This window comes from Charadrius vociferus, unplaced genomic scaffold, assembly GCF_000708025.1.
Source record: "Charadrius vociferus isolate BGI_N301 unplaced genomic scaffold, ASM70802v2 scaffold163, whole genome shotgun sequence".
Taxonomy (NCBI): Eukaryota; Metazoa; Chordata; class Aves; order Charadriiformes; family Charadriidae; genus Charadrius; species Charadrius vociferus.
In genome coordinates, this window is record NW_009648332.1 from 3,347,634 (window position 1) to 3,369,542 (window position 21,909).

Below are 21,909 nucleotides of genomic sequence, written 5' to 3' on the forward strand. Positions count from 1 at the left end.
GGGGTTGGAGCAGGCTCTCTTGGCACAAAGCTCTGCTTTTCGCAAAGGAGAGCCCTTTATCTTTTTGCTCTTTATTGATCTTTTGGGGGAATTTCTGTGTAAGGGGCTTTGAGAATAGAGCAAAGAGCTAGCTCTGCTTTCCAGTGCTGTCTGCCATAGAATTGCTGCTTTTCTGCAAAATTGGTGAAGTCAGATGTAACGCGTATTTGACTCATATTTACTGTTCTCCAGGCTGGCTCCATGTTTGTATGCCTGTGGTTTTCTGGGGCACACTTCTACCTCCCTTTTGAAAGAGCTTCTTCCCCATGACCCATTCTGATACGTGGAGATGGGAGGTCTTCTGACAGCCCTTTTTCTCCAATGGAGATGTTTGTAAGAAAGATTCTTACCTATGTACCTCACGGTGAATATTCTTTCTAAAGTGATTGTTCCCAGCAGAAGAGAAAATTGACAGTTTATAGCTCTGCTTTTACCTCCTCTAAGGAAATTACATTGTTTTATAATCGCAAATTAATATGCAGGGAGACAGAACCACCTGTTCCTCAACACGGAGAACTTGCATTGTCTTAAAAATAGACACCCTTTATAAAAAGTCTTCCCAAGCTAAAATCAAAGATGAAGAACGCGTTTTTTTAAAGTGACTTTCTCAGATAAATTCAGTTCAGATAGATTTCTCAATTCAGATAAAATTCAGTATAAACAGTTATGCTATTTACATATTGCACATCAAAACTTAAGTGTAAAAATTCAGTCATTCTTTGTATAGAATAAAAAAGATTCTTGTTCTATTTCGTGCATATAACGCCTCTTCTTCCAGTTGTCTCCTTTTCAAATATTTTGGCAGTCTTAGCATCTTTTAAGCAAGCAATGCCATGAAGATTAGCATAAATTGTACTTAGCAGAAAGTGAACAATCCTTCCAACTGTAAATCCATCTCTCAAGGCCACTGAAACGCTCTTTGAAATTTCACCCACAACCAAGTTTTGCCTAATCTTAGATACATTGCACAAAGGACATACTGTGCTATATGCAGTTGACTTCCCTGATTCTTTGCAGTGATGAAAATCCTGAGATTTTCATAGTCGTCTTTGGTTGAGCACAAACACCAGTCGTATCATGGACCTGTTACCCAGTTTCAGCTGAGGACTCTGTAGTTAGTCACAATCAAGTAGTCTGTGCTTTCACGCTGACTTTTTAGCTCCCAATCAACAGGAATTATTCACCTTCCTGATGCAACAACAAAGATTTACGGACTGTAATATTCTGAACTCACTGAAGGAAAATAACACCTTGCTTGCTCTGCTAAAGGATGAATGGCAGGTCTGGTATGTTGTCACCATATACGTTTTTAAACGTGTTACATTTTGAATTGCCCACCATTACTCTTTGTTCATCAATATACTTCACAGATTCTCTTCTGTGACTAGGGATCAAAACCTCAGGGGTGTCAGTCTGGGCTGGAAAGTCTATGCTGGGATTGTTTTTCCAGTGCTTCTTCTGAAGCTGCGGCATTCTGCCTGAAGCAGCTCTCCAGAATGGTGAATTGCTTCATCAGTCTGGAGTCCCATGTACAGTGAATTAGGGAAAGCACAATTGGTCCAAGTTCTCAAACAGCTTCAGCGTTCAGTATATTCACCTACCAGAAAACAGCAGATACTCTAATGGAATCACAAATCAAGGATTTTCAGCATGGCCTAAGATTCAGGAAATGTGAGTACTACTTCAGATGGGTATAGTCAATACCTCATTTGCAGAAGGAGCACTTCCGTCTGCTTTCAAACATTGCATTGTCTGACTAATGCTAGAGAAGCCCACGCTGGGTACGGGGCTTTAGCCAACAACTGCTGGTATCAATTCTTCTCAGTCCTCAGAAAAGCCAGAGAAGTTAACCAAAGGCGAACTACAAACTCATAGCAGAAAGTGGTTTTCTGCACTTGGTAGGACCTTTATCATAAAACTTACAAACTATTTCTTTTTCTATGTATTTTTTTTCAGTAGCACTGATAAGTGGTTTCCTGCCAGTAGCTGAGGAGGGGTAGAAATTCATAATCGGTTTCCTGAATATCTGCAGCAATCGCCGTGGTGCCCCACGTGATATCGCTGTACCATCTGAAAGTGGTAGTGGGCAGGAAGGGAAAAGCAGTAAAATGAGCATCATGTTTATTGTTAGATCAGAAATACGGAATCCGTGTATGTATGGTCTCTCATTAAACTGAAGGGAGGATATGGGCTGAAAAGCCACTGGCTAATCCTGAGGTCTGACAAGGTGTAACTACATCAACATGTAGCTCCTATAAATAACACTAGATGAGATGACCTGTTGGATGGAGAACGGTGGTCTGAAGCTAAACCTGGTCACAGGTCTTCTTGATGATCAGAAGAGATTTTGATGAAGTCACAAACATGATACAACTGCTACTGTTTGGAAACACCCACTTATGATTGCTCAACTAAACCAGTAGCATAGGAACAGACTTTGATTTATGACTGATATGCAGTTCTATTACAATCTACAATTAACGTGTTCTGGCATGGATGGTTAGTTTAAAGACTGTCCCATCCTGACAGTCCCTAGCCTCAGGTTGTTTACACTGCAGTGATACACTTTGCCTTTTATAAAGTATAGCAGCATAGAACAGGATCATATCAAACATTTCCTCGCGTTTCATGCTGGTTTGGGCATTAAATTCAGTATTGAGTGCCTTAGTATTTTTAGCTGATGTATGACCTGGGTCCAAGATGGCTAAAAGATCATGGGATGAGAGCTTGGACAGCTTGCGTGCCTCTGGCCCAACAGAAGCATCAAGTATTGCTCCTCTGTGTGAACAAGGCTTTCCTAGAGGTCAGTCCCAGAATGCGAAAGGCATTCCTAAAAGTTAAAATACAACACTCTCCACCTCTGGTTCCACCTGTGAGATGCATTTCTTTGCCTTCTCAAGCATAAAAACACAGCAGCAAAGCAAATGTGTATGAAATGACCAAAACAATGCGTTCCACACATTTCCCCCTCTGGGAGGAAGAGGAGAAGATAAAGAGGTGAGTCATGTTGTTTACTGCTATACAGGAAAATGGTTAATGGTTGGAAACGTCACTGATGAACGAGACCGGCAAACCTGAACAGACTAGAAATGAACTTGCTTCTTTTCTCATTATGTTCTGCAAATACATTTTTGTGATAGATTATAAGCAAAGCATGTATTGGCAAGTGTTTTAATTGAATGATTTGTCATCATAAAATATTTTTTAAAGATGCTATCTACGTCTGCTTCAGGTGTTTAAAAAAAAAGGATAATTACAAATACTTTCTTTTACAAACATGCCTAGTCAATCCCTGTCTCTGAGATATATGAACAGCAACAGAGCTAATAAATATCTGCATTGCGCTGTGGTAAAATTCTGCATGGTGTTTGCTCCAAATTCAACAATGTTTTCGTAGCAGTAGGCTGCGTTCCGTTATTTTAAATCTCTGGACCTACTTACTCATTTCTAGCTAAGCATAGGCAACATTTTTGTTTAGAATTGTATGTATTGTGTTCAATTCTACTTGCTTTGTCTCTCCTTGACTATTTTTCAGAAAGAATACAAAACGGAGCACGTGCTCTTTATGAGCTGCTTCAATTCAAAAAAAGAGAAAGTATGTTTATCTCGTCTTAGTCAAGCACTGTAACAACAGTTTCAGGTCTGTGGCTGAAAAGCAATGTAGCACTGGGGTGAGAAAGAGAAGATAAGTAGAAGCTGCAACATTCTGGACAGTTTTCATCTCTCACTGTTCCTTTTATCCTGCAGCACACGAGGTGTGGAGGTAAGGAACAACTCCCTTAGCGCTGGAGCCGCATAGGATGTTTGTCTGCAGTGCTGGAGCCGCAGGGGCCGTGCTTGGTGTTGATAGTGTGTCATAGGTGCCGTTCTAGGATGAGCTGGTGTTTCATCTGTGAATGTGGATGCTTTCCCTGACATTTGGTAAAGGTGGTGGCGTGAGATGCCTGAAGATTGCCTCTGCTGATACGATCTGAAGATGCAAAATAGGAACTTGATCTCCAAAGGCTAGTAGAGCTCAGTAAATCATTCTAGGGAGGTGAAGCGATGTTGTTTAACTCTAGAAGATACAATAGTTAGATCATGTTCAATGTCATCTTCGTTTGGGTACAGCACCCAGTACTGTTGTCATCACTTACCAAGGTTATACAGCCTCTCTTGGGCAGCTGCAAAGGTGTTTTTTAGAAGCAACCCGCAGGGCCAGTTGCAGTTTTGGTATTTGCTTTGGCCTTCATCCTTGCAGCTCGGGGATACCTGGGTCCTGGGTCAGGTTTCCGTTCCGTGATGCTGGGCTCGTCACTGATGCAAATAACTCTTGGTATTCCTAAAGAACAGCAGGAAACTCATGTGTACTGCCTTTGCTGTATCTATTGGAAGTGTGTGATCTGTCACACACACACATACATATATATAAAAATGTGTGTATATACACAAGTATGTGTATGCATACTCATACACACCAGTAGCAGGCTTTGTAGCCAAAGCTTTTTGAGAAGTTACCAGAACTGTCTGAACTATTAAATTCAGTGCTTAAAAAAAAAAAAAGGGAGATATATGATGCAAAAGCTTTGACACCTTTTCAGATGACGGCTGAGGAAAATGCAGGGAGGTTAAGGGCCTTTGCTAACGGGTTGCTGTGGGATCATAAATGAAGCGGAGTGCGGTATATAGGCTTCTACAAGGAGACATCCCCAAACAACCACGGATTCTGGCAAGTGCCTGTCACTGAGGTAACCTCACCAAAAAGCGGTTTAAGGCTGGAGAGCTCAAGGGCATCATACAGTGTTCACTCTAGAAGGGCTGAGCCCTGCCCTGGTGGGACAGCACCCAGGTCTGGCTCTGTCCAGCTCAGAGAGCAGTTTTGGAGCGATTCATCTTTTTTCCCCCTGAATTTCTGCCTCGTCTCTCTGCTGCAGTCTGCTCACCCAGCGAGAATTCTTGATTAGACAGGCAGTGGCCACTAATGTGGCAGAACTGTAGGAAAAAGATGCTAAAAAGGTGGAAGTTTGTCCTTCTGCAGTGAGAAACCTGGCCAAAGTGCCTCTAGAGAGCGAGAAGGGACGGTGGTGTCCAGGAAAAATGATGGTGAGGACAGGCAGGGTGCGTAAATAGATTGAATATTTAGTGTCGTGTGCCGAGTAGTTGTTGCAATGCCTTATTGAAACGAAAGACAAGTATCTTCTAGGAGCTGGTGCTGCAAAGAATAGGTTTATGAAGTTATTTCTGCTTGTTTTCCAACTGAGAGGAGAGTAGGTTTGGGAGCTTTTTGTTTGTTTGTAATATGGTTGGGCCCCTCTTGCTGAGTAAGTACATACCTTTGGGCTGCTACAAACATGTACAATCGTTTTCACCAATTTTTTTTTCATTATAGATTCCTCTCTGCAGCTTGTACTTAGCTAAGTGTCGTGGATATTGTAATAAATCAGTTGCTTGCATGCAAATATAGTTATTTCTTCTGCTTAAATCAAAAAGATGCTTTTGCAAAATATGTTTAGACTGCTCTTTTTAATCAAAAGGCATTAACTTTGATGTTACCAAGAATTCCAAAGCCCCTAACTCTTATCCCAGAACAGGTTTGAATGCAAGATAATCCATAAAGGATGGTTAGCATAAATTATATTCTTCAAAGTTAAATGCTATAGAAAAGAAAAGGTTAATCCTTGAAGCTAATTTTTATTCTGGGTATTAAGGCAAGAAGAGTTCTTCTGAACAGATTTGATTCATGTTTTTTACAGGTCATCAACTAGTATGTACATTTTTAATAAAAATGTGGTGTCTGTAATAAACTCCATTTGTAATCAACTAGCATCCACTTTGTTTCTAAGACCATTTTAATCCAGGATTTAACTGATGAGAGGCCTTGTATATTTGGTTTCAGCCATTTTGTTATTTATTTAACTGACAGTCTGGCTCAGAAGAATTTTCATCTTTACCACAATTGCACAAGGACAGGAAATGTCGAAGTCTTGAAACTGTGGCAACTTAAGTAAGTTCAGGTATTTCATAATCCCTTGCCCTCAAAACGTATACTTCTGCCACTGCGAAGAGAGGACTGTCAGCCTTCCAAACACGTAGTTGCTTTCAGCCCTGGGATGCTGCAAGACAGTAGGAACCTTTAAAACCTTACATGGTTAAAGCCCTTAAACAACACTAGTTCCTTACAAAGAAATTCTCTGGGCTTTTTTTTTTTTTTTTTTAATGTATAAATTTTACGATTCTCTCCCAGCTTTACATAATGAATTGGCAACAAGTAATAAGGATTATCATCCTTAGATGCAAAATGATTAAAGTGGTAATTCCAGTAGCGTGCAAGAATTTTTAAGCATAAAGGGTTTTATAAAATTGAGATTTCATTACTTGTCATTGTACCTCTTTTGCCTCAGACCTGTGGGAATTTGTTTTCTTCTGTTGTATGAGACAAAATCCATTTCCTACTATAAGCTGGAAACGTACCCTAACACTTCCCAGGGATCCTGGGTGTTGGCGATACCCTCCATCCCTACCTGCTCTGTGTCTGTGGCAGCTCTCGGTCTTTAAATGGGATAGCAGGTTGCTACGAGAGGCTGTGGGGTCTGGCAAGGACCAGGGGGGTGTGGACTTTCAAACTCAATGTCTCTTGTGTCGTTGCCTGAAATTGCAGAGGATTGAGCCTGATGATCCACTCAGCTATTTCTGGGTCTGGGCCAGGGTTGTGTTGCCAGTTACCGTTCTGAAGTACAAACAGCGTTGTTGCACTGACCGTTCCTCATACTGCACGGTGCCTATGAAATGCTTTAAAGCAACATTTTTTTAATGACTGTTACTGCACCTACAAACTTGATTACTTACACAGAGTAGCTGCAAGAGTGGGGTTTTTTCTTCAAGTAGCTTTGCAGACATTTTACTGTGGGCCTCTGCACCCTGAAACATCCAGCCCTGGCATAAGGACGACTCTGGTTGAACAGGTCCAGGTGAGTAAGAGCCAGCCCTGTCCCCTCACTGAGCTGCAGCAGACTCTGGTTAGGAAACAGCTGTGCAGAAAATGGACTGTCTGAAGTGTAAGTAATTTGTTAGACACCTCTGAGACAGGAGGCAAACATTATCTTCATCTTACAGATAGCAGAATTAAGACACAGATCTGGTTTCACAACTGTAGCTAAAATTCAGGTTACACGTTATTTTGCGTTAAATTCAGATAAATTACTTTTTTGAATTAGAAATCATCCAGAACAGCATTGCACCTAAAAACTTGAAAAATCATTTGATTTATTTGTTATATTTACACATTTGTCTTTAAGCTAAAATTTGAACGTTTTGGAATGTTTTTGTGGACTCAACTCTAGTTTTAGCCCTTCACACCTTTTTGCTATTTAACAAGTATTTTAAAAAGTAATTTCTTTCCTTCGCCCGGTAAGTATATCAGTGTTAAAAGTTCAACTATACAAAGTGCCTAGAAAAGCATTCAGCTCAGTAATTAGCCACTTCATATTTCTTTCCAATCTTTCTTAACCAAGTCCTGTAATAAATAAAGAAAGACTAATACCAACATGACAACGCTGTTTTTTCAAATTGTTCATTTACCAGTTTTAACAAGAATAAGAAATGAATACTTAATGTGGACATTGGTTTAAAAAAAAAAAAAAAAAAAAAAGAGAAACCAAACCCCCAAAACAGACAAAAAGGAGGACACAGAGGAACACACATGGAATGATGAAAAGGAACAATGATATTGCACAACTTCAGGTCTCTCTTCCCAGATTTTGATCCATGTAATTAGGTATGTATGAATTCAGCAAAAAATTGCATCCAGATAAATGAGTAGCAATTTGAGTGAATCTCTAGAGCTGTAGACTGCTTTCAATTCCTTCTGACTGCTACTTGAAGGTCTTCTCTAAGAGAGCAGGTTGCTGTCAGCTGCAGGGATAATAAATAAATCAACATATTGGTTCTACATTTTGCTGACCAACCCTTCAAAAAATTATCCATAATATGCACAATTCTTCTATATTGTAAGTACACTAAGTCGTCAAAGTACTTGGGTCTTTAAACACAACTTGTTGCATCAAGTACTCAAACTATATATGAAAAACAATCCAGAATATTCCCTGATTTGTTGTGGTTAACTTGAGATTGCATCTCATTTTGCAACACCGGGACTTCTCAATGTATCAGCGTTGCGCTGAATGTATAAAAGTCACAGTAGGGTACATCAAAGGGGGAGGGAGGGGACCCATAAACCAAAACATGCAAAGTGGATAAAAGGTCTTTACAGCTACAATCTTTGCTAGACCATCTCTTAACAAGCACATACTGTTTGCTACAGAAAGTAGCTAATTGTGTCATTCTGGCTATAGCAGTACTGTTTTCCCCCTCAACTGCTAGTATGACAGTCTGTGTTTATATAAATTTTGCATTTATGTGCAGAACAAAATATATTTTTCTCATATCTGATTTCGTATCTGCTCGGTGGACTGATGTGTCAGCCAGCAGGGCTTAACAGATAGATTTAATACAGGAGACTGAGATACAGTATGTTTATTCTTAACTTCTGATAACCTAAGAACTACAAGAACGAGAGATGCAGTATCCATTTACTATGATCAGAAGACAACCATTTTTAGGGAGAAAAAAGTAGAATAAGTGATCAATGCTAACTCTACATTAGTTCCAAAATTATTAATTTTTTTTTCAGTCATGGTAGCTTAACTATTCATTGTCCATCTGGCCCACTTTTAACCTCATCGAGTTAAAGGTGACAAAGTTTAAGGACTGTTGTTTCATCATAACCGAAGCAAGTTATAAAAACCATGAAACCATAATTTCACTGCAGGACTTGTTTCGTATCTTCATATTCCACATCACTTGTAGAAAAGGGATAATGCATCTCAGTTTGCTTACAAGCTAGGAGATCACTTTGAAGTCTGCATATTCCTAACTGCAAACAAAATATAGCACTTTTAACAGGTTATAAATAAACTGGTTTTCAAGCATAGAGCCAGCCCAACAATAACAATACACTATTAAAAAGACCTAAGGCAATGAATTCCATCTCCAATGGAAAAAACAAAAAAAAAAGAAAAAGAACTGTGCAAACAAGCTTAAAACTATTTCTTTGTGCCAGTGTTATAAAATGTAGATTTCAATAAAGCCTTGACCCAAATGCCAGGACTTGTGAAAAGAATCAGAACAAAATTGGTTACTTTATTTAGGAAAAAAATACTCTTATCTTGCTGCTAATAAAATCGGATACACGCAGTTTAAACATTTACAGTTGCTGTAACACTTTACACAATTCCTATATATGGGTGTAAGAACAAACATTAGAAGACAATGGTGGGTCAAGGCTTTACATTAAAAATAACAACCTACTTTTTCTATAGTCTCTAAAATACTATGGTTTTTCCAATATTTGCAGCCATTCAGGAATATTTTTTATTTATTTATTAGGAAATGTATACTTTGTGCACGATCTTAATTCCTAATTCCTGGCTCTTTGGGCTGAATGACAAAAGGATCAAACCCATTAAAGTGGATGGTCTCCTCGAAGGTTCAGTGGAGAAACCCTGGCTCAGTTAGTCTCATACGATGAAAGCAGTGCTGCATCCACTGGCTCCATGCAGGATGGACAGGTAAAGGATCTCATCAACCAGTCATCTATACAGTCCAGGTGGTAAATGTGCATGCACGGCAGAAATCGGATAGGGTCCCCATAAACAAAGTCCATCATACAAATGACACATCTGGGGGAGGAAAAAAAATAATCAGAAAAATATTTAAGCTCCTGTTACCATACTGGAAATGAAAAGTAGTGCAATCTCTACTCCTGGACATGTTTGAGTCAAACAAACTTTCAGCACTTGTAGATACTGTGAGGAGTTCTTAGCTCGGTCAGTGCTGGCTCCACCAAGCACTAGATTTTTTTGGTGTTTCCTTTGTGGTACGTGTGCCCATGGTTACGTTAGCGAGGGCAGGAAGCCTTCTGTAGGCACGGGGGGGCCGGGGGCAGGGGACAGCTCAGCAGAGTGCAGAAAATTAGAAATGGTAAAAGGGAGCCATGAAGGTGAGGAAGTAACATGAAATTATTTCCCCGTGAAGAGAGGATAAAAAGCAAAAGACCTGTAAGGGCATGAATTAGCTGGCTTGGGAAAGTAAGTTTCCCCTGTAACAGGAAAACACGCAAGGATAAAGGAAAAAGCCTTCTGCATGGTAATTTTTTTTCCAGAAAGCTACATTAAATTACAGACCCTGAAAATAAGGCAAGAACGGGAGGACGAGATCAGGTTTCCCAGGGCAATATGATAAACCAACACAGCAGCCACATTAGTTCAGTTAGGTTTCTGTAACTTACTCTCTGATCTTCTTCTCGGAGCCGTCTCTTCCCGGATCATAGACTCCTTTAGGTAGATGCTGAATAAGGCCTATCCTCTGCGCTATTCTGATTTGTTCCTCTTCTGTCAGCTGTGTTGCTAGCCGAGTCTGGCTAGGAGTCGGGTGATAAACAGGAACAGGGACCTGCTCCTAAAATTAAAATATTTCAGTTAAAAAAATAAAAAAAAAAAACAAAACCAATACCCCACAGAGGCATTCCTAGCATCTCGTTGCACACTACAGGCAACGTATTTAACTTTTTCTCTCTTAGTCCTACAAATGTTTGTGTGATCTGCCACTCCCACTTTGCAATTTTGGGGCTATAATTATATGGAGAATGGAATAAAGAATTGAGGCCAGTATCTTGAGCAAGGAGCTGCTCGTGGTTCTCTGAAAAAGCTTTTTATCTCCAGGAATTGTTCATGCATGAAATACACGTACAACAAACTCCACGTGACGGCAGGCAAATAAACCTACTGGGTGAACTGCTGAGATACCAAATTGACCAACAGAATGGCTGAGGAAGAGCCTCCGGTATTTGCAACAAAAAGTAGATTATTTTTTTTTTCTTTTTACATTTAGGAAGAATTATTTGCAAAGATGAGGACAGTGCCTATCATTAAGTGTTATAGACAGGAAGGTTTTACTGGTTCTGTAGTAACAAAACTTATGTGAACTGTTCTGCACCACACAGGCTCCAACCAAGAACTGTAGATTTAATTCTTGTGCGTTTAAAAAATGTCACCTGACCAATAAAAAGTATAGTTTCAGTAAGTAATCAAAGTTTTATTAATGTAGGAGAACAAATGTATGATTTTACAAATTCTCCCAAGCTGGACTTCAACTGCTGTATGTTTAAAGTACATGTTTCCCAAACAAAAAATAGGCCACACATAGGTATTCCACAGTCCTTCCTCTGCCACGTTCTCAGAAGGTTCTCTTGGATACTAACGAACTTTAGATTAGGTATTTTCACTAACATTTATATTAACATAGTACTTATTTGACTTGCCTTTAAAGCATTTTTTTGGACATAAATACCAATTTTGAACAGGAGATACTATTAGGACAGTATTGGCCTAGTTAGTTAAGTTAATAGAGAGGCAATTTCTTGCAATAGGCCTATTTTAACAGTACTTCTTAAACAGCAGAAAAAAATTCAACTTATAGATGCATTCTGAAAATAAACCTGGTGCATCAGGGACACAATAGCATCGATTCCTCTGTTTGAAAAATGCAAGAGTTGATGTTTCAGAGGACATTGCTGCAGAACAAGCAGGCTGCGGGAGCGCGCGCCGCTGCACCGCATGAAGCGCTGATGCAGCTCCCATCACCTCCGACAAAGGTCCCACTGCCAAACTGCTGCCGCTCGTCACCGATATGGGGAAGACCTGAGCTTTGCTGCCTGTGACGGAGCAACGTGCACGTCCTGGGACCGCTGTGGGCACCTCCAGGTATTTCTAGCAGCAGGAACACAGCTGCGTTCCCCTCTCCAGTTCCCTCTTTGCCTTTTGGCCTGCTCCAGCAATCGTCTAGTGCAGCGTTCAACTGACACCAACACCCGGCAAAGTCCAGATATGGGGTTTAACACATGTAATACTGCGCTTGTAAAACCTGATAAAGCGATTCTTCTTTCACTGCTAGGAAGCATGGCAAACAAAGACAGGGCTCCTGGAAGGCTGGGGGAAAGCAGCCCAAGGAGCACGCAGCCTCTCACCAGCCAGCGCCCAGCAGCAGAAGTCCTTGCTTATGAGAAATGCTAATCAAAAATACAAGTCTGCCTGGCAGTTCTTTTAACACAATGCCTACCACTTGCAATTCAGCTGTGGGCTAAAATTCGGTTTTCTCTTAGTTTAGCTACACTAGGATTTCCCCCTCCAGTTGTCTAGCAGAACTCAGAGGAATTATGAGCAGGTTCAAAAGACAAAATGCCAGTGGTTCTGTAAGTTTGATTAATTTCCTGACTACTCTAAACTGTATTTCACAGAATCACAGATGTCTTCTAGATCAGCTGCCTTTTAAATGGTTTAAATTATCTAAAGTATTCTCTAATCATTGTCTGGATAGGGAAAAGCACCAGCTGAAGCTAGGGCTGACCTCTCAGATATAATAGCATTCATGAAGTGGCTCTGCAACCTTTGGTGCCAGCAAAATAAAGCATATTTTCCCCTTCCAAACGTTGCAGACCCTCTGCACTGAACACATCAGCTTGAGGCAGAGCCCAGTCCTGGTTTTATGAATTTAACACCACGAACTATCGGTACACACACACACACCCCAAGGCTTCGCTATACTTCTTTGGACAGATTATTAAATCAAAAGCAGAAGCCATTGCTGCTCCTTTATTTGTCACAAAGCCAAACAGAACACTTTGCATCTGGAGAGACATGCACCCTCCTTCCCATCTCAGAAAAGAGGAGGAGCAGGATAACTAACCACGTGCACGGCCCAGGTTGGTGCTAATGAGGGCAGAAGGAGGGTGGCTACGGTATTTCATACAGCTCCCCTTAGCAAAAGCATGACTGCAAAGGAGAATGCAGAAATAGAAGGAAAGGCAGAAACAGGAGGAAGAAAAAAGATCCAAAAACCTCTCAAAATGTCCGAGAGTAGCAATGGCAAGTGATAGTGCATACCTACAGCAGAAGAACAGCAAACTGACCATCTCAGCAGAAACTATACAGCAAAAGGAAACTACAATTAAGTAAGAATCTGTTGCAAGTTAAAACTATCGCATTTGGACAACTCTGAAACGATAAATCAATCATGCTATCCAACCAATGACTGCTTCAGTTAAGTTTTGGACAGTAAATTAACACAACTTTACAGCCTGTAATAGGCCAAACAAAACCAAAAACCGCATTCCCTTGTTCTAGTCTTTTACAGGCGCTTGCTGCCAGCGGCCACCGAGGCACTACATACCTGGGCGACCCATTTCGGCATTACTGCAGTGCCCCTCTCCTGCCGGTGTCATCTTCCCTGAGGAGACCTGAAGAACCGGGGCTCCATGGACCCCCAGGGTTCTTTCCCGTGCCAAGTTCACAAGTGCTTTCCCAACCACCAGCGCTGTATGGAAACATTCCTCCTTTTGGCATCCTGTCTCAGGTTCCCTCCCCGCAGAGCCACCACCCTGTGCCGCATGTCTGACATAACCAATTAAGGCAAGAATTTATAGTCACCAGCTGTGGGCTTCTACAATTTCACATACTAGACAAGAATTTCTTGTCAGATGAGTAAATCTGAGTGAAAATGGTGCTGTCTTTCACCAGAACGTATTCGCACTCGTGAATATAAAAAATTGAGATTGGTGTGGCTGCCAAGCTCTCGTGAAAAATGCATAAATTGCACTACTGTAAATAAAAACGGGTGACCCCTCAATACCCATGATCCAGTGCACTTCCTTAGCACGCTGTCTGGTGGCACTTTGATCTCGCCTCCTGATTACTATTAAAAGCATGCCCAAACTAAGCTAGCAGTCCCCTGGATACAAACATACCAGTAAAATGGAAGAACACAGCCGTGTACATTGCGGACAGTCAGATTATAGGGTACACCGACAATCGCCTTTTCAAACCAGTCCTCCCCCCTCCAACAGATAAAAAGAAAAGGTGTGCTTATACCTGTACGATTCTACGAATATTTTAAACTATTTATTCATGGGAATATGAAAGCCCAGATTTCTCCGTCTCAGTTCACTGAAGTGACACGCGGTCAAGATAAGAGATGGAGCAGACTGCATGAAGTGCTCCCTCAAGGGGACCCTGACCCCCACCCACCAGTCAAGCCGGGCTCCTCCAGCCCCGCCGGCAGGCACCCCGGCTGGCCCCGCACACAGCCGCATTGCCGCACCCGCAGCTGCATCCTCTGGTTTCTCCCCTACCAAATCTCTGAAGCATTTTTGGAAGTTAAGCTCATCCGACAATAATTTCAAGCTGCCCGTAAGGGCAGAGTGCAGCCCTGCCTGCGTGGGTTTATCACCCCTTTGCAAATCTTTCTCACTTTACAATGGCTCCTTTTATCCCCCCAGGTCCCAGGCAAGGTCCCGCTCACTCCAGCGTGGATATTCAAGGGTAACGACATGAGGATTTGAGACTTCAGTCAACTTACATTTGCAGCTAGGGGCCCCTGACATGTATATATATATATTAAAAAGATTGTATTACCCAAGTGATTATTATTTTACTCCAAAGACATGCATGAATTTATTGCTTTGGTGTCTCACTTTTCCCTTATCTACCACGGAAAATGCTTTTGCAGACAAAATTATGCAATATTGACTTTCTAGCCAAAGTCTGTGTTGTTTATCATTTGATAAAGACATCAGGCATTTCAAACTAAGATGAAATGTCACGTTAACTCTAGTGCTCCATGCAAAAAAAAAAAACCCTAAAAAAGGCCAAAACAAATAATCAAAACCACATATTAGTGTCAGGCAACGCAATAAAAATCACTTTCTGGCACTTAATTTGCTTTAATCAATTACTTTTTCCCCATATGAATTTAGTAATGATGAAATACCTCAGACAGCCACAGTCCTGGAGATACACAGCTTTTTTCTTGTTCACAAAGTGGTGTCAGCACAAGTTTCCCTGGCTTTCTGTGCACAGAAATCACTCCTTCCTAATGGTTATTCAGCCCTTAAATAACAGTACTAATTTAGACTCGAGGGCTACAGCAGGGTTTGTGTCTCCATCTCACCCCGGCTCCTCCTCCTTGGGGGGACCATAGAGGGCATCTGGAGGTCTGCATTTTTCACTTCTAATGAAAATAAACATTTTTCACACATGGCTTAAAAGGCCCAGACACTGTGTTTCTGCATGCAGATTCCCAAGCGTGCTTTGGGTTCTCGCCTAGAAAAAGGAGGTTTCATCAAGCACAATTTTTAGTTTGAAGTTTTTCTCATCAATGCTACTTACCTTGGTTACTTATGCTGCTGTAAATCTGCTTTTCTCTTGTTTTACAGCATTTTCATCTTGTTTTTGCAAGTGCAATGAATTTGTAATACTCTGAAAACAGGTCAGTGGTAGATCAGAAACTCTTAATCCCTGGATAAAGATTATTTTAAGATCCCTCTACGCCACATATCAGCAGTATGTTATCAGGGCTTTTGTTTGTTTGTTGTTTTTAATAATTGCACCAACATGCACAAATTATCCTTTCAGGAAGGTCAAAGGTGAGATGAATAATTCATAACATCTAATAGTTCCAGAGGTTAAAGCTTCACTGCTCTCCCCGAGATCCTGTCTACAGCCACCTGCCTTCCACTGTTGACCGCTTCCCTCAGTTTCCATCCCTAAATTTTATTCCTCATCTAATCCAATGCTCTCAGTGTGTCTCACCCAGGGATATTTATTTGCATTTTAACACCAGATCAACAGCATATCTGTTAATTCAGTCCCACAAAGACGACAAACGTCTTCCTAGCCATGTTTATCCAGTCTTTTTTACATTTTTTAAATGCCAGTAGGTACAGCGCTTATGCTCCTTGCAGTTGCTGCCTAATTAATTAATGCAAATATAACAGTTCAATTTGAATTTCCCCAGCCGTTCCCACAGCTTTTTTTTTTTTTTTTGAAATCCCTTCAATATGCAAATGTCTTTCTTGCAACGTGCTGTCTAGAAGCAGCTGCGCTGCTTCCCATACAGCTGCATCTGGGCCACATACGCTTTGCTGCTCACCAGCCCTCAAACACCGATGGGAGAAGCGGCGTGGCCTTTCTGCAGCTCTACCAGCCCTGCCGCATCGCTGCCTATTACGGCGCTCATCATCACCATGCGCATCCTTCAGCCTTGCTGCTTCCCAGTTTTCTCACCTCTAAGGTGAGGTGCTTAGCAGGAAGCCTAAATAACTAATCTAGACAAGAACAACTTCAGCTTATAGATGTAAAGTCAGGAGGTGAGGAAAAAAAAAAATTGTGCTTTTGGGTTGGTTTTTTTTTGGTTGGTTGGTTGTTGGGGTTTTTTTGCAAAATCCCTGCTGAATTTTATGAAAATTTCTTTTCTTGCTACTTTATTACTCATAAGGAACTCGCTGGGATGACGGTGCAGGGGCCTTTTCTGTGAATATCATTCCGATCTGGGTGAAAAGACTCAAACTCCATCCGTATGTGAATACACACTCTGAAATAATATCCTCCCCCAAGACGTATTACTGTAAAACCACTCACCATTATAATGTGCATTATACGACAACTACAGCTTACTTTAATAATCCTTAGAATATTACAAGCAGCCTGCCAACTGTAAAAACCTTTTTCTGCCATACAGAAGAGAACATTTCATTTATAAAGCTGAATACCAGTTGCTATAAAATATCATGTAATGGTATATACCGTTACCCAATCTTTTATATTCCTGCTTCCCAGTAGCCAGTCAGTATAAATAACTCAAGAGCTGAACACTTGCGCTAAAATGTTCTTTTGAAAGAAAAATCCCCTCCTCTCACCACTCCCACTTGGAGGAGACACCTGGGACAGACAACCAGATCAGACACAGACGCGTGCACAAGAGGAGCCGTTCTGGCAAAAGCTGGAATCGAAAGCATGGGTTTGTCCAGCAGACCCCGTTCACTTAACAGTAATATAGTCAGAAAATAGATTAAAACATTAAATTAACACCGTATTAAGCAAAACTGTAACGGATCCTTTACAAAATTTTCAAGCATGCCAAAGACTGATTCCCTTTGTTTCTGTGAGAAGTGTGAAGATCCAAGTAGTCCTTTCCCAACAAGTAACAGATTCATCATGCCACTCTACTAAACACACGCTCACCTTTCAGATACGGTTCCAAGTCGTTGCATTTCTCAGGATTCCCACATTCCTCCCTAAGGAGACTAATCACACAATTTAGATTTTGAATGTATATTTGATTCATCTGGAACTTTAAGGCCAATGTGTGTTTACCTCATTTTTAAGATTTATTAAGGGATTGTTCTGTTACCACTGCTTGCTGAGGAGAGCTTACTTTAATTGTTCGCGATCATTTTAAACAAAACCACTTTAATTTTACTTTCCTTTGTTTGATATATTCCTTGATAAGTTTGACAGCTCTGAAGGACAAAAAACCCCACCCCACAACATAAGAAATTTCACATCTCAGTTTTTCCTTTGAAATTGTATTATCATGTAAATAAACGTGTGCACTAGACGGGAGGTCCATAGCCAGCAGGAGAGCAACACTCCAAAACCCAGCAAGGGCTCCCCTGCACCTGGGATGCATTCAGGTTTGTACACGCTTCCCACCAGGGCGCTCCTAAGGGAAGATTACTAAGAATTCTGGTGTTGTAGGAACTGGGCATTGTAGATATGGTCAGTAATTAATCTAACAACAGACTAAGGAAACAGTCTGTAACAGGGGAGAGAAACCTGCAGAACCTGCACGGTGTTTCTCCAGCTGCTGACACCAATTAAGAAGCAACACGCGGTTTGAGCTATGTATCATTTCAGAGGAAGGTGTTTTTGGTGAAAGCCATGGTGGTTCTGCAGCGATGACACAGCCTCATTTAGGCTATTACTAAAAGTTTAAAATTGTCCTTTCAAGTTTTCACAATTATTCCATTGAAATTACTGAGAAATAAATGTATCTGAAGACTTGGAAAAGATAAGCAGCCATGAAAGAGACTGAGTCCTGGCTACCAACTTTTAAAATATCACCTGTCCCCTCAGCTCAGCTTTGCCACCAAAAATAGGGCTGGGGCGGAGAGAAAGCAGGTACAAGCTAGATGCATCCTGCTTGCTGCTTTCCTAGACAGTGACAAGGGCTATTTGGAAAAAGGGACTTCGTTTTCAAGCTCTTACCTGTGCTGTCACACAAAACCAAAAAAGCTACCTACTGCCAAGATAAATAGCTGATGGTGCCTTTTTCAGCTTGGGCAGTGCAAACCCAGCACTACCTGGCAGATGGGAGTCACCTGCTGCTCTGTAGAGTCACCTGCTCTGAAATTTGATTAACCATCAATGCAAACCTAAATACAAAAGATTAGCAAGAAGGAGTTATAGGGGAAAAGCAGTAATTAAAAAGCAGTAATTAATCCCTGCAAGCACAATCTCCTGACACAACCAGACAGTTTTTATATTTCCAGGCTGCACAGCAGGTTTCTCTGACTCGAGGGCCACGTCCTTGGGTACAGCTCCACTAACTGAATTCTTGTTTGCCAGCTTCGTGTTGGTTTTAGCTCTCCTTGTTCCTTTCTCCAGTGATCCCATTGAACATCAGGGTGTGAATTTCTCAGGAAAGTGGGTAACATATACACCGACACATCCCGGACCATCAAACCGCTCACCAGACAACTGACTCCATCTCTCCAGACAGCCCCACTGACAGCTCCACTTACAGCATCAGGCCACAACTTCTGAGAGATAACAAAGTCCTCTTATTACAGCTCCTAGCATGTTTATTTTAATAGTTTGTTGGGTTTGTTTGGGGTTTTCTTCGTTAGTTTGTGGGGTTTTTTAATACAGGGAGGGAAAAGATCCATAAACAATTTCCAAAAAATGCATGCTTTTCTGTCAAGCTGCTGCAGTAAGCAAAGCCAGAAAAGAATAGTTGCCCTTAAGTGTTAAGTTAAGGACACGCGGGCACAAAACGCAGCCTCCTGAGACATGTACACCCCGAGGACTACAAAGCAAAGCAGCTGGGTAAGGAGAAAATCTAGCAGAAGGGGACAGCATCCATTTCTGCAGCTGGTGGTAGAAGAACAGCACATGTACGCAGATCGTCCTACCCCATAAGCAAACCACATCATCTGCATTATTGCTACACGTTCTCTCCTACTTAAGCCAAGTGGTTATCTTTGCAGAAACCCCTTCTTTGCCCTGGCAAGCACAGACAGTTATTATAGTGCTATGGCTATGTTAAACATAGCACTTATGGTTCAAGCAAGACAGCTGCTGGAGAAGTGAGGGGCAGATTTAACTACAGATAAAAACCTAAAGTTTGGGGAAGAAGAAAATGGTCCTGCAGCAGAAGAAGCTGAAAACAAATATATCTCTCGGACTGTATCCTCTGCTGAAAGCTACAGAGTGAATCTACTGTGTCCAATTCACTTACTGCTGCGGAACTGCTGGCTAGCAGCAAGCAAAAATAAAAAAAGATGACCCCAAACAAACGAATCCAGTTAACATGTTTTTCAGAGGCTTCATCCAAACAGGAAAGATGGGGGAAGCACTCTGGAGCTAGGATGGAGAAGCTGACAGAACACTAACAGTCCACACAGAAATAGAATGGTTCACACTTCCTTCAGACGATTATTTACTTTCTGGAAAGGGTAAACATCAAACAGTGCAACTTGTTTATAGTATAAATCAAAGGGATAACAGCTGAAAATGCAAGTATTGATCATCTTGGGCAACAGGCAAAGTCTGCTGGCACCCTGGGCTCTCGCTCTGCCAGGCCCCACACGCAGTGCAGCACACAGGCTGGCTCACAACCTGCCCCGCTCGTCCCGTGATCTCAGACACGTGTGGTGTGTCCCAGACACCGTCCCCCACGCACACCCACCCAAACCACTCATGCGGAGGCTTTCACTCCCCCTCAGGGTACAGCAGACAAAAAAGTTTGAGCTCACAGGTGCTTCTGCCTCCTGGGACACGAGCTTAGCCCAAATCTACCATCCTGTAACCCCCAAAGCACTGCATCACTCGGACAAGTCTGCGCAACCCCTCATGTGAAGGGCTCGATAGGGATTACTGGACAGGCAGGCGCCCCAAGGAGAGTATAGGCATATAGGTGACTTCAGGTGGGCAATGTAACGCACTAAGAGTGATGGTGCGCGTTATGCCCTGAACTGCCTACTGAGCCCCCAGACTCAGCGTAGTCAGCCAAGCACATGCAGCCCCTGCTTACCTCCTGGTGCCATTTCAGGCAATTTGGGGATTAGGGTGCAGCTGAGTCCAGCTGGTCTAAAACAGCACTGCTGCTGACCCATGGGTCCTGCCACTTGCCTTGCACTGGCTCTCGTCCCTGGCTGGGAGGACACTGATCTGACCGACTCCTCGCCTCATGAAAAGCAAACAAGCCATGACCATCGGCTGTGCCGTCACTACTGCCACTGGAAAAGCTGGGAACAGGCAGCCAAGAGGAAAATGGAGGAGTGCCCCTATCAGGGACTTGAGCCAATTGTGAAATCCTGACTCCAAACGCTTAAAAAATAGCAAGAGTACTAAAATGCATCTTTTGGCAAGAATTAGGTCAGCTTGAAGGTGATTCTAAGAACAAAACAGCCCTTGTGAGTACTTCAGGAACAAGGTAGCAGAATTACAGAAATCGGCCCTAATTAGCCAAGAGAACAGACTGGGGACAAAAAGCCAAAACAGGGAGTAAACATGAAAAGCTGAAGACATGAGCAATCCATCGGGGAGGGCTGCTGAAGTATAAATACAGCCTGTATGTACTTCCCTGTGTAAACAGAAGATGCGCGTAGGTATATTTACGTGTGCTAGTTTGAACTATTAAGAACATAGTGACATAGAGAAATATTATGCAGAACTAGGAACGTATTTTAGAAGAAGTATAGAGTGAGGAGGGTATCAAAGGATCAGTGACATCAAGTGACAAATGATGTCATCTCTAGGCTCAGCATATGGTGTTATCTCGGCATTATCATTCAACGACAGGGCAGGCATCCTCCTCAGGCACAGAGGACTATCCAGAACGCAGCTCAGCAGCCTTTGCCTAAAGCACGTTTCAACACACATCCAAAATCATCGTATCAAATGCAAGTCCTTATACACCAGGTTCCTAAATCAGGACTTAGAATAGACACAACAGCCCCAGTTGGAACGAGATCATCACCCCCAAGTAGTGTCTTCTGGGAGGTATCAATTTAGCCTTAGGTAAGAGGTAACAGATAACAAAAACACACAGATCAACAGCAGCTATCTCCCATCATCTACCCCTGATGTATGACCTTACACAACGACACAAAATACTTTTCTGTAGCCACCCAGTTGTAAGCAAGCACCAAAAATAGAGGTCTGAAAGAGAACATAGTAGTTCTTTTTATAGAGCTACCCAAGCAAAATACACAGAAGAGGCAACATCAGAGAAGACTTCCGCAAACCTTGACTGGGACCTTCCCCTTGACCAGGGAGCAGGTAATGAACGGCTGATGAGTCAAGCTGTGCTAGCCCAGGGAGGTGGGCTAGCAACAGGCTCCCCCCGGCAAGGTAAGCCAAGCAGAAACTTGAATTTTCCATCAGGCCTCGCAGCAAACAGGGACTCGGCAGAGGGGACTCTCACACAGTGCAAAACCTCTGCCAAACCATAGAGAAAGGGGAGAAAGCAGATTGCTCTAAGGATAAACAACTTGGGGGAGAAAAGCGGAAACAGTCCACATCCTATTGCAGAAGAGCTTCAAAAAGCAGATGGGGCTGGTGTTGAGCTGGGTCTGCGTAACCACAGAGCAAGAAAACCCGAAGCAGAGAGATTCCTGGTGGGGCACCTGCTTTGAGACAGTGTCAGTGAAGCACCCGTGACAGCAGGGGTTATTTCAAAACTCAGGAGTCTGCGTTTTACTTCACTTGGTCATAA

The 21,909-nt window shown here is 42.0% G+C and overlaps 1 protein-coding gene across 1 annotated transcript; it reads right to left on the minus strand.

Annotated features, from left to right (window-relative positions):
• Positions 1-8,533: 8,533 nt before the first annotated feature.
• RNF11 (ring finger protein 11) lies at positions 8,534-14,241 on the minus strand. Its single transcript, XM_009884831.1, has 5 exons — positions 14,157-14,241; positions 13,303-13,446; positions 11,688-11,788; positions 10,364-10,533; positions 8,534-9,755 (listed from the first exon to the last, which is right to left on the minus strand). Exons 1-5 carry the CDS (start codon positions 14,239-14,241, stop codon positions 9,584-9,586), a joined length of 672 nt encoding a protein of 223 aa, XP_009883133.1. The 3' UTR covers positions 8,534-9,583.
• Positions 14,242-21,909: the final 7,668 nt, after the last annotated feature.

Bases quoted from the DNA above. Each gene is read 5' to 3' on its own strand.
- RNF11 (XM_009884831.1), bottom strand. From the start codon at position 14,241: ATGCAGCTGCGGGTGCGGCAATGCGGCTGTGTGCGGGGCCAGCCGGGG. The intron at 13,447-14,156 runs GTGGGTGGGGGT...GTTTCCATACAG, and splicing joins GGAGGAGCCCGGCTTGACTG to CGCTGGTGGTTGGGAAAGCA. The intron at 11,789-13,302 runs GTATGTAGTGCC...GCTCCGTCACAG, and splicing joins TGCCGAAATGGGTCGCCCAG to GCAGCAAAGCTCAGGTCTTC.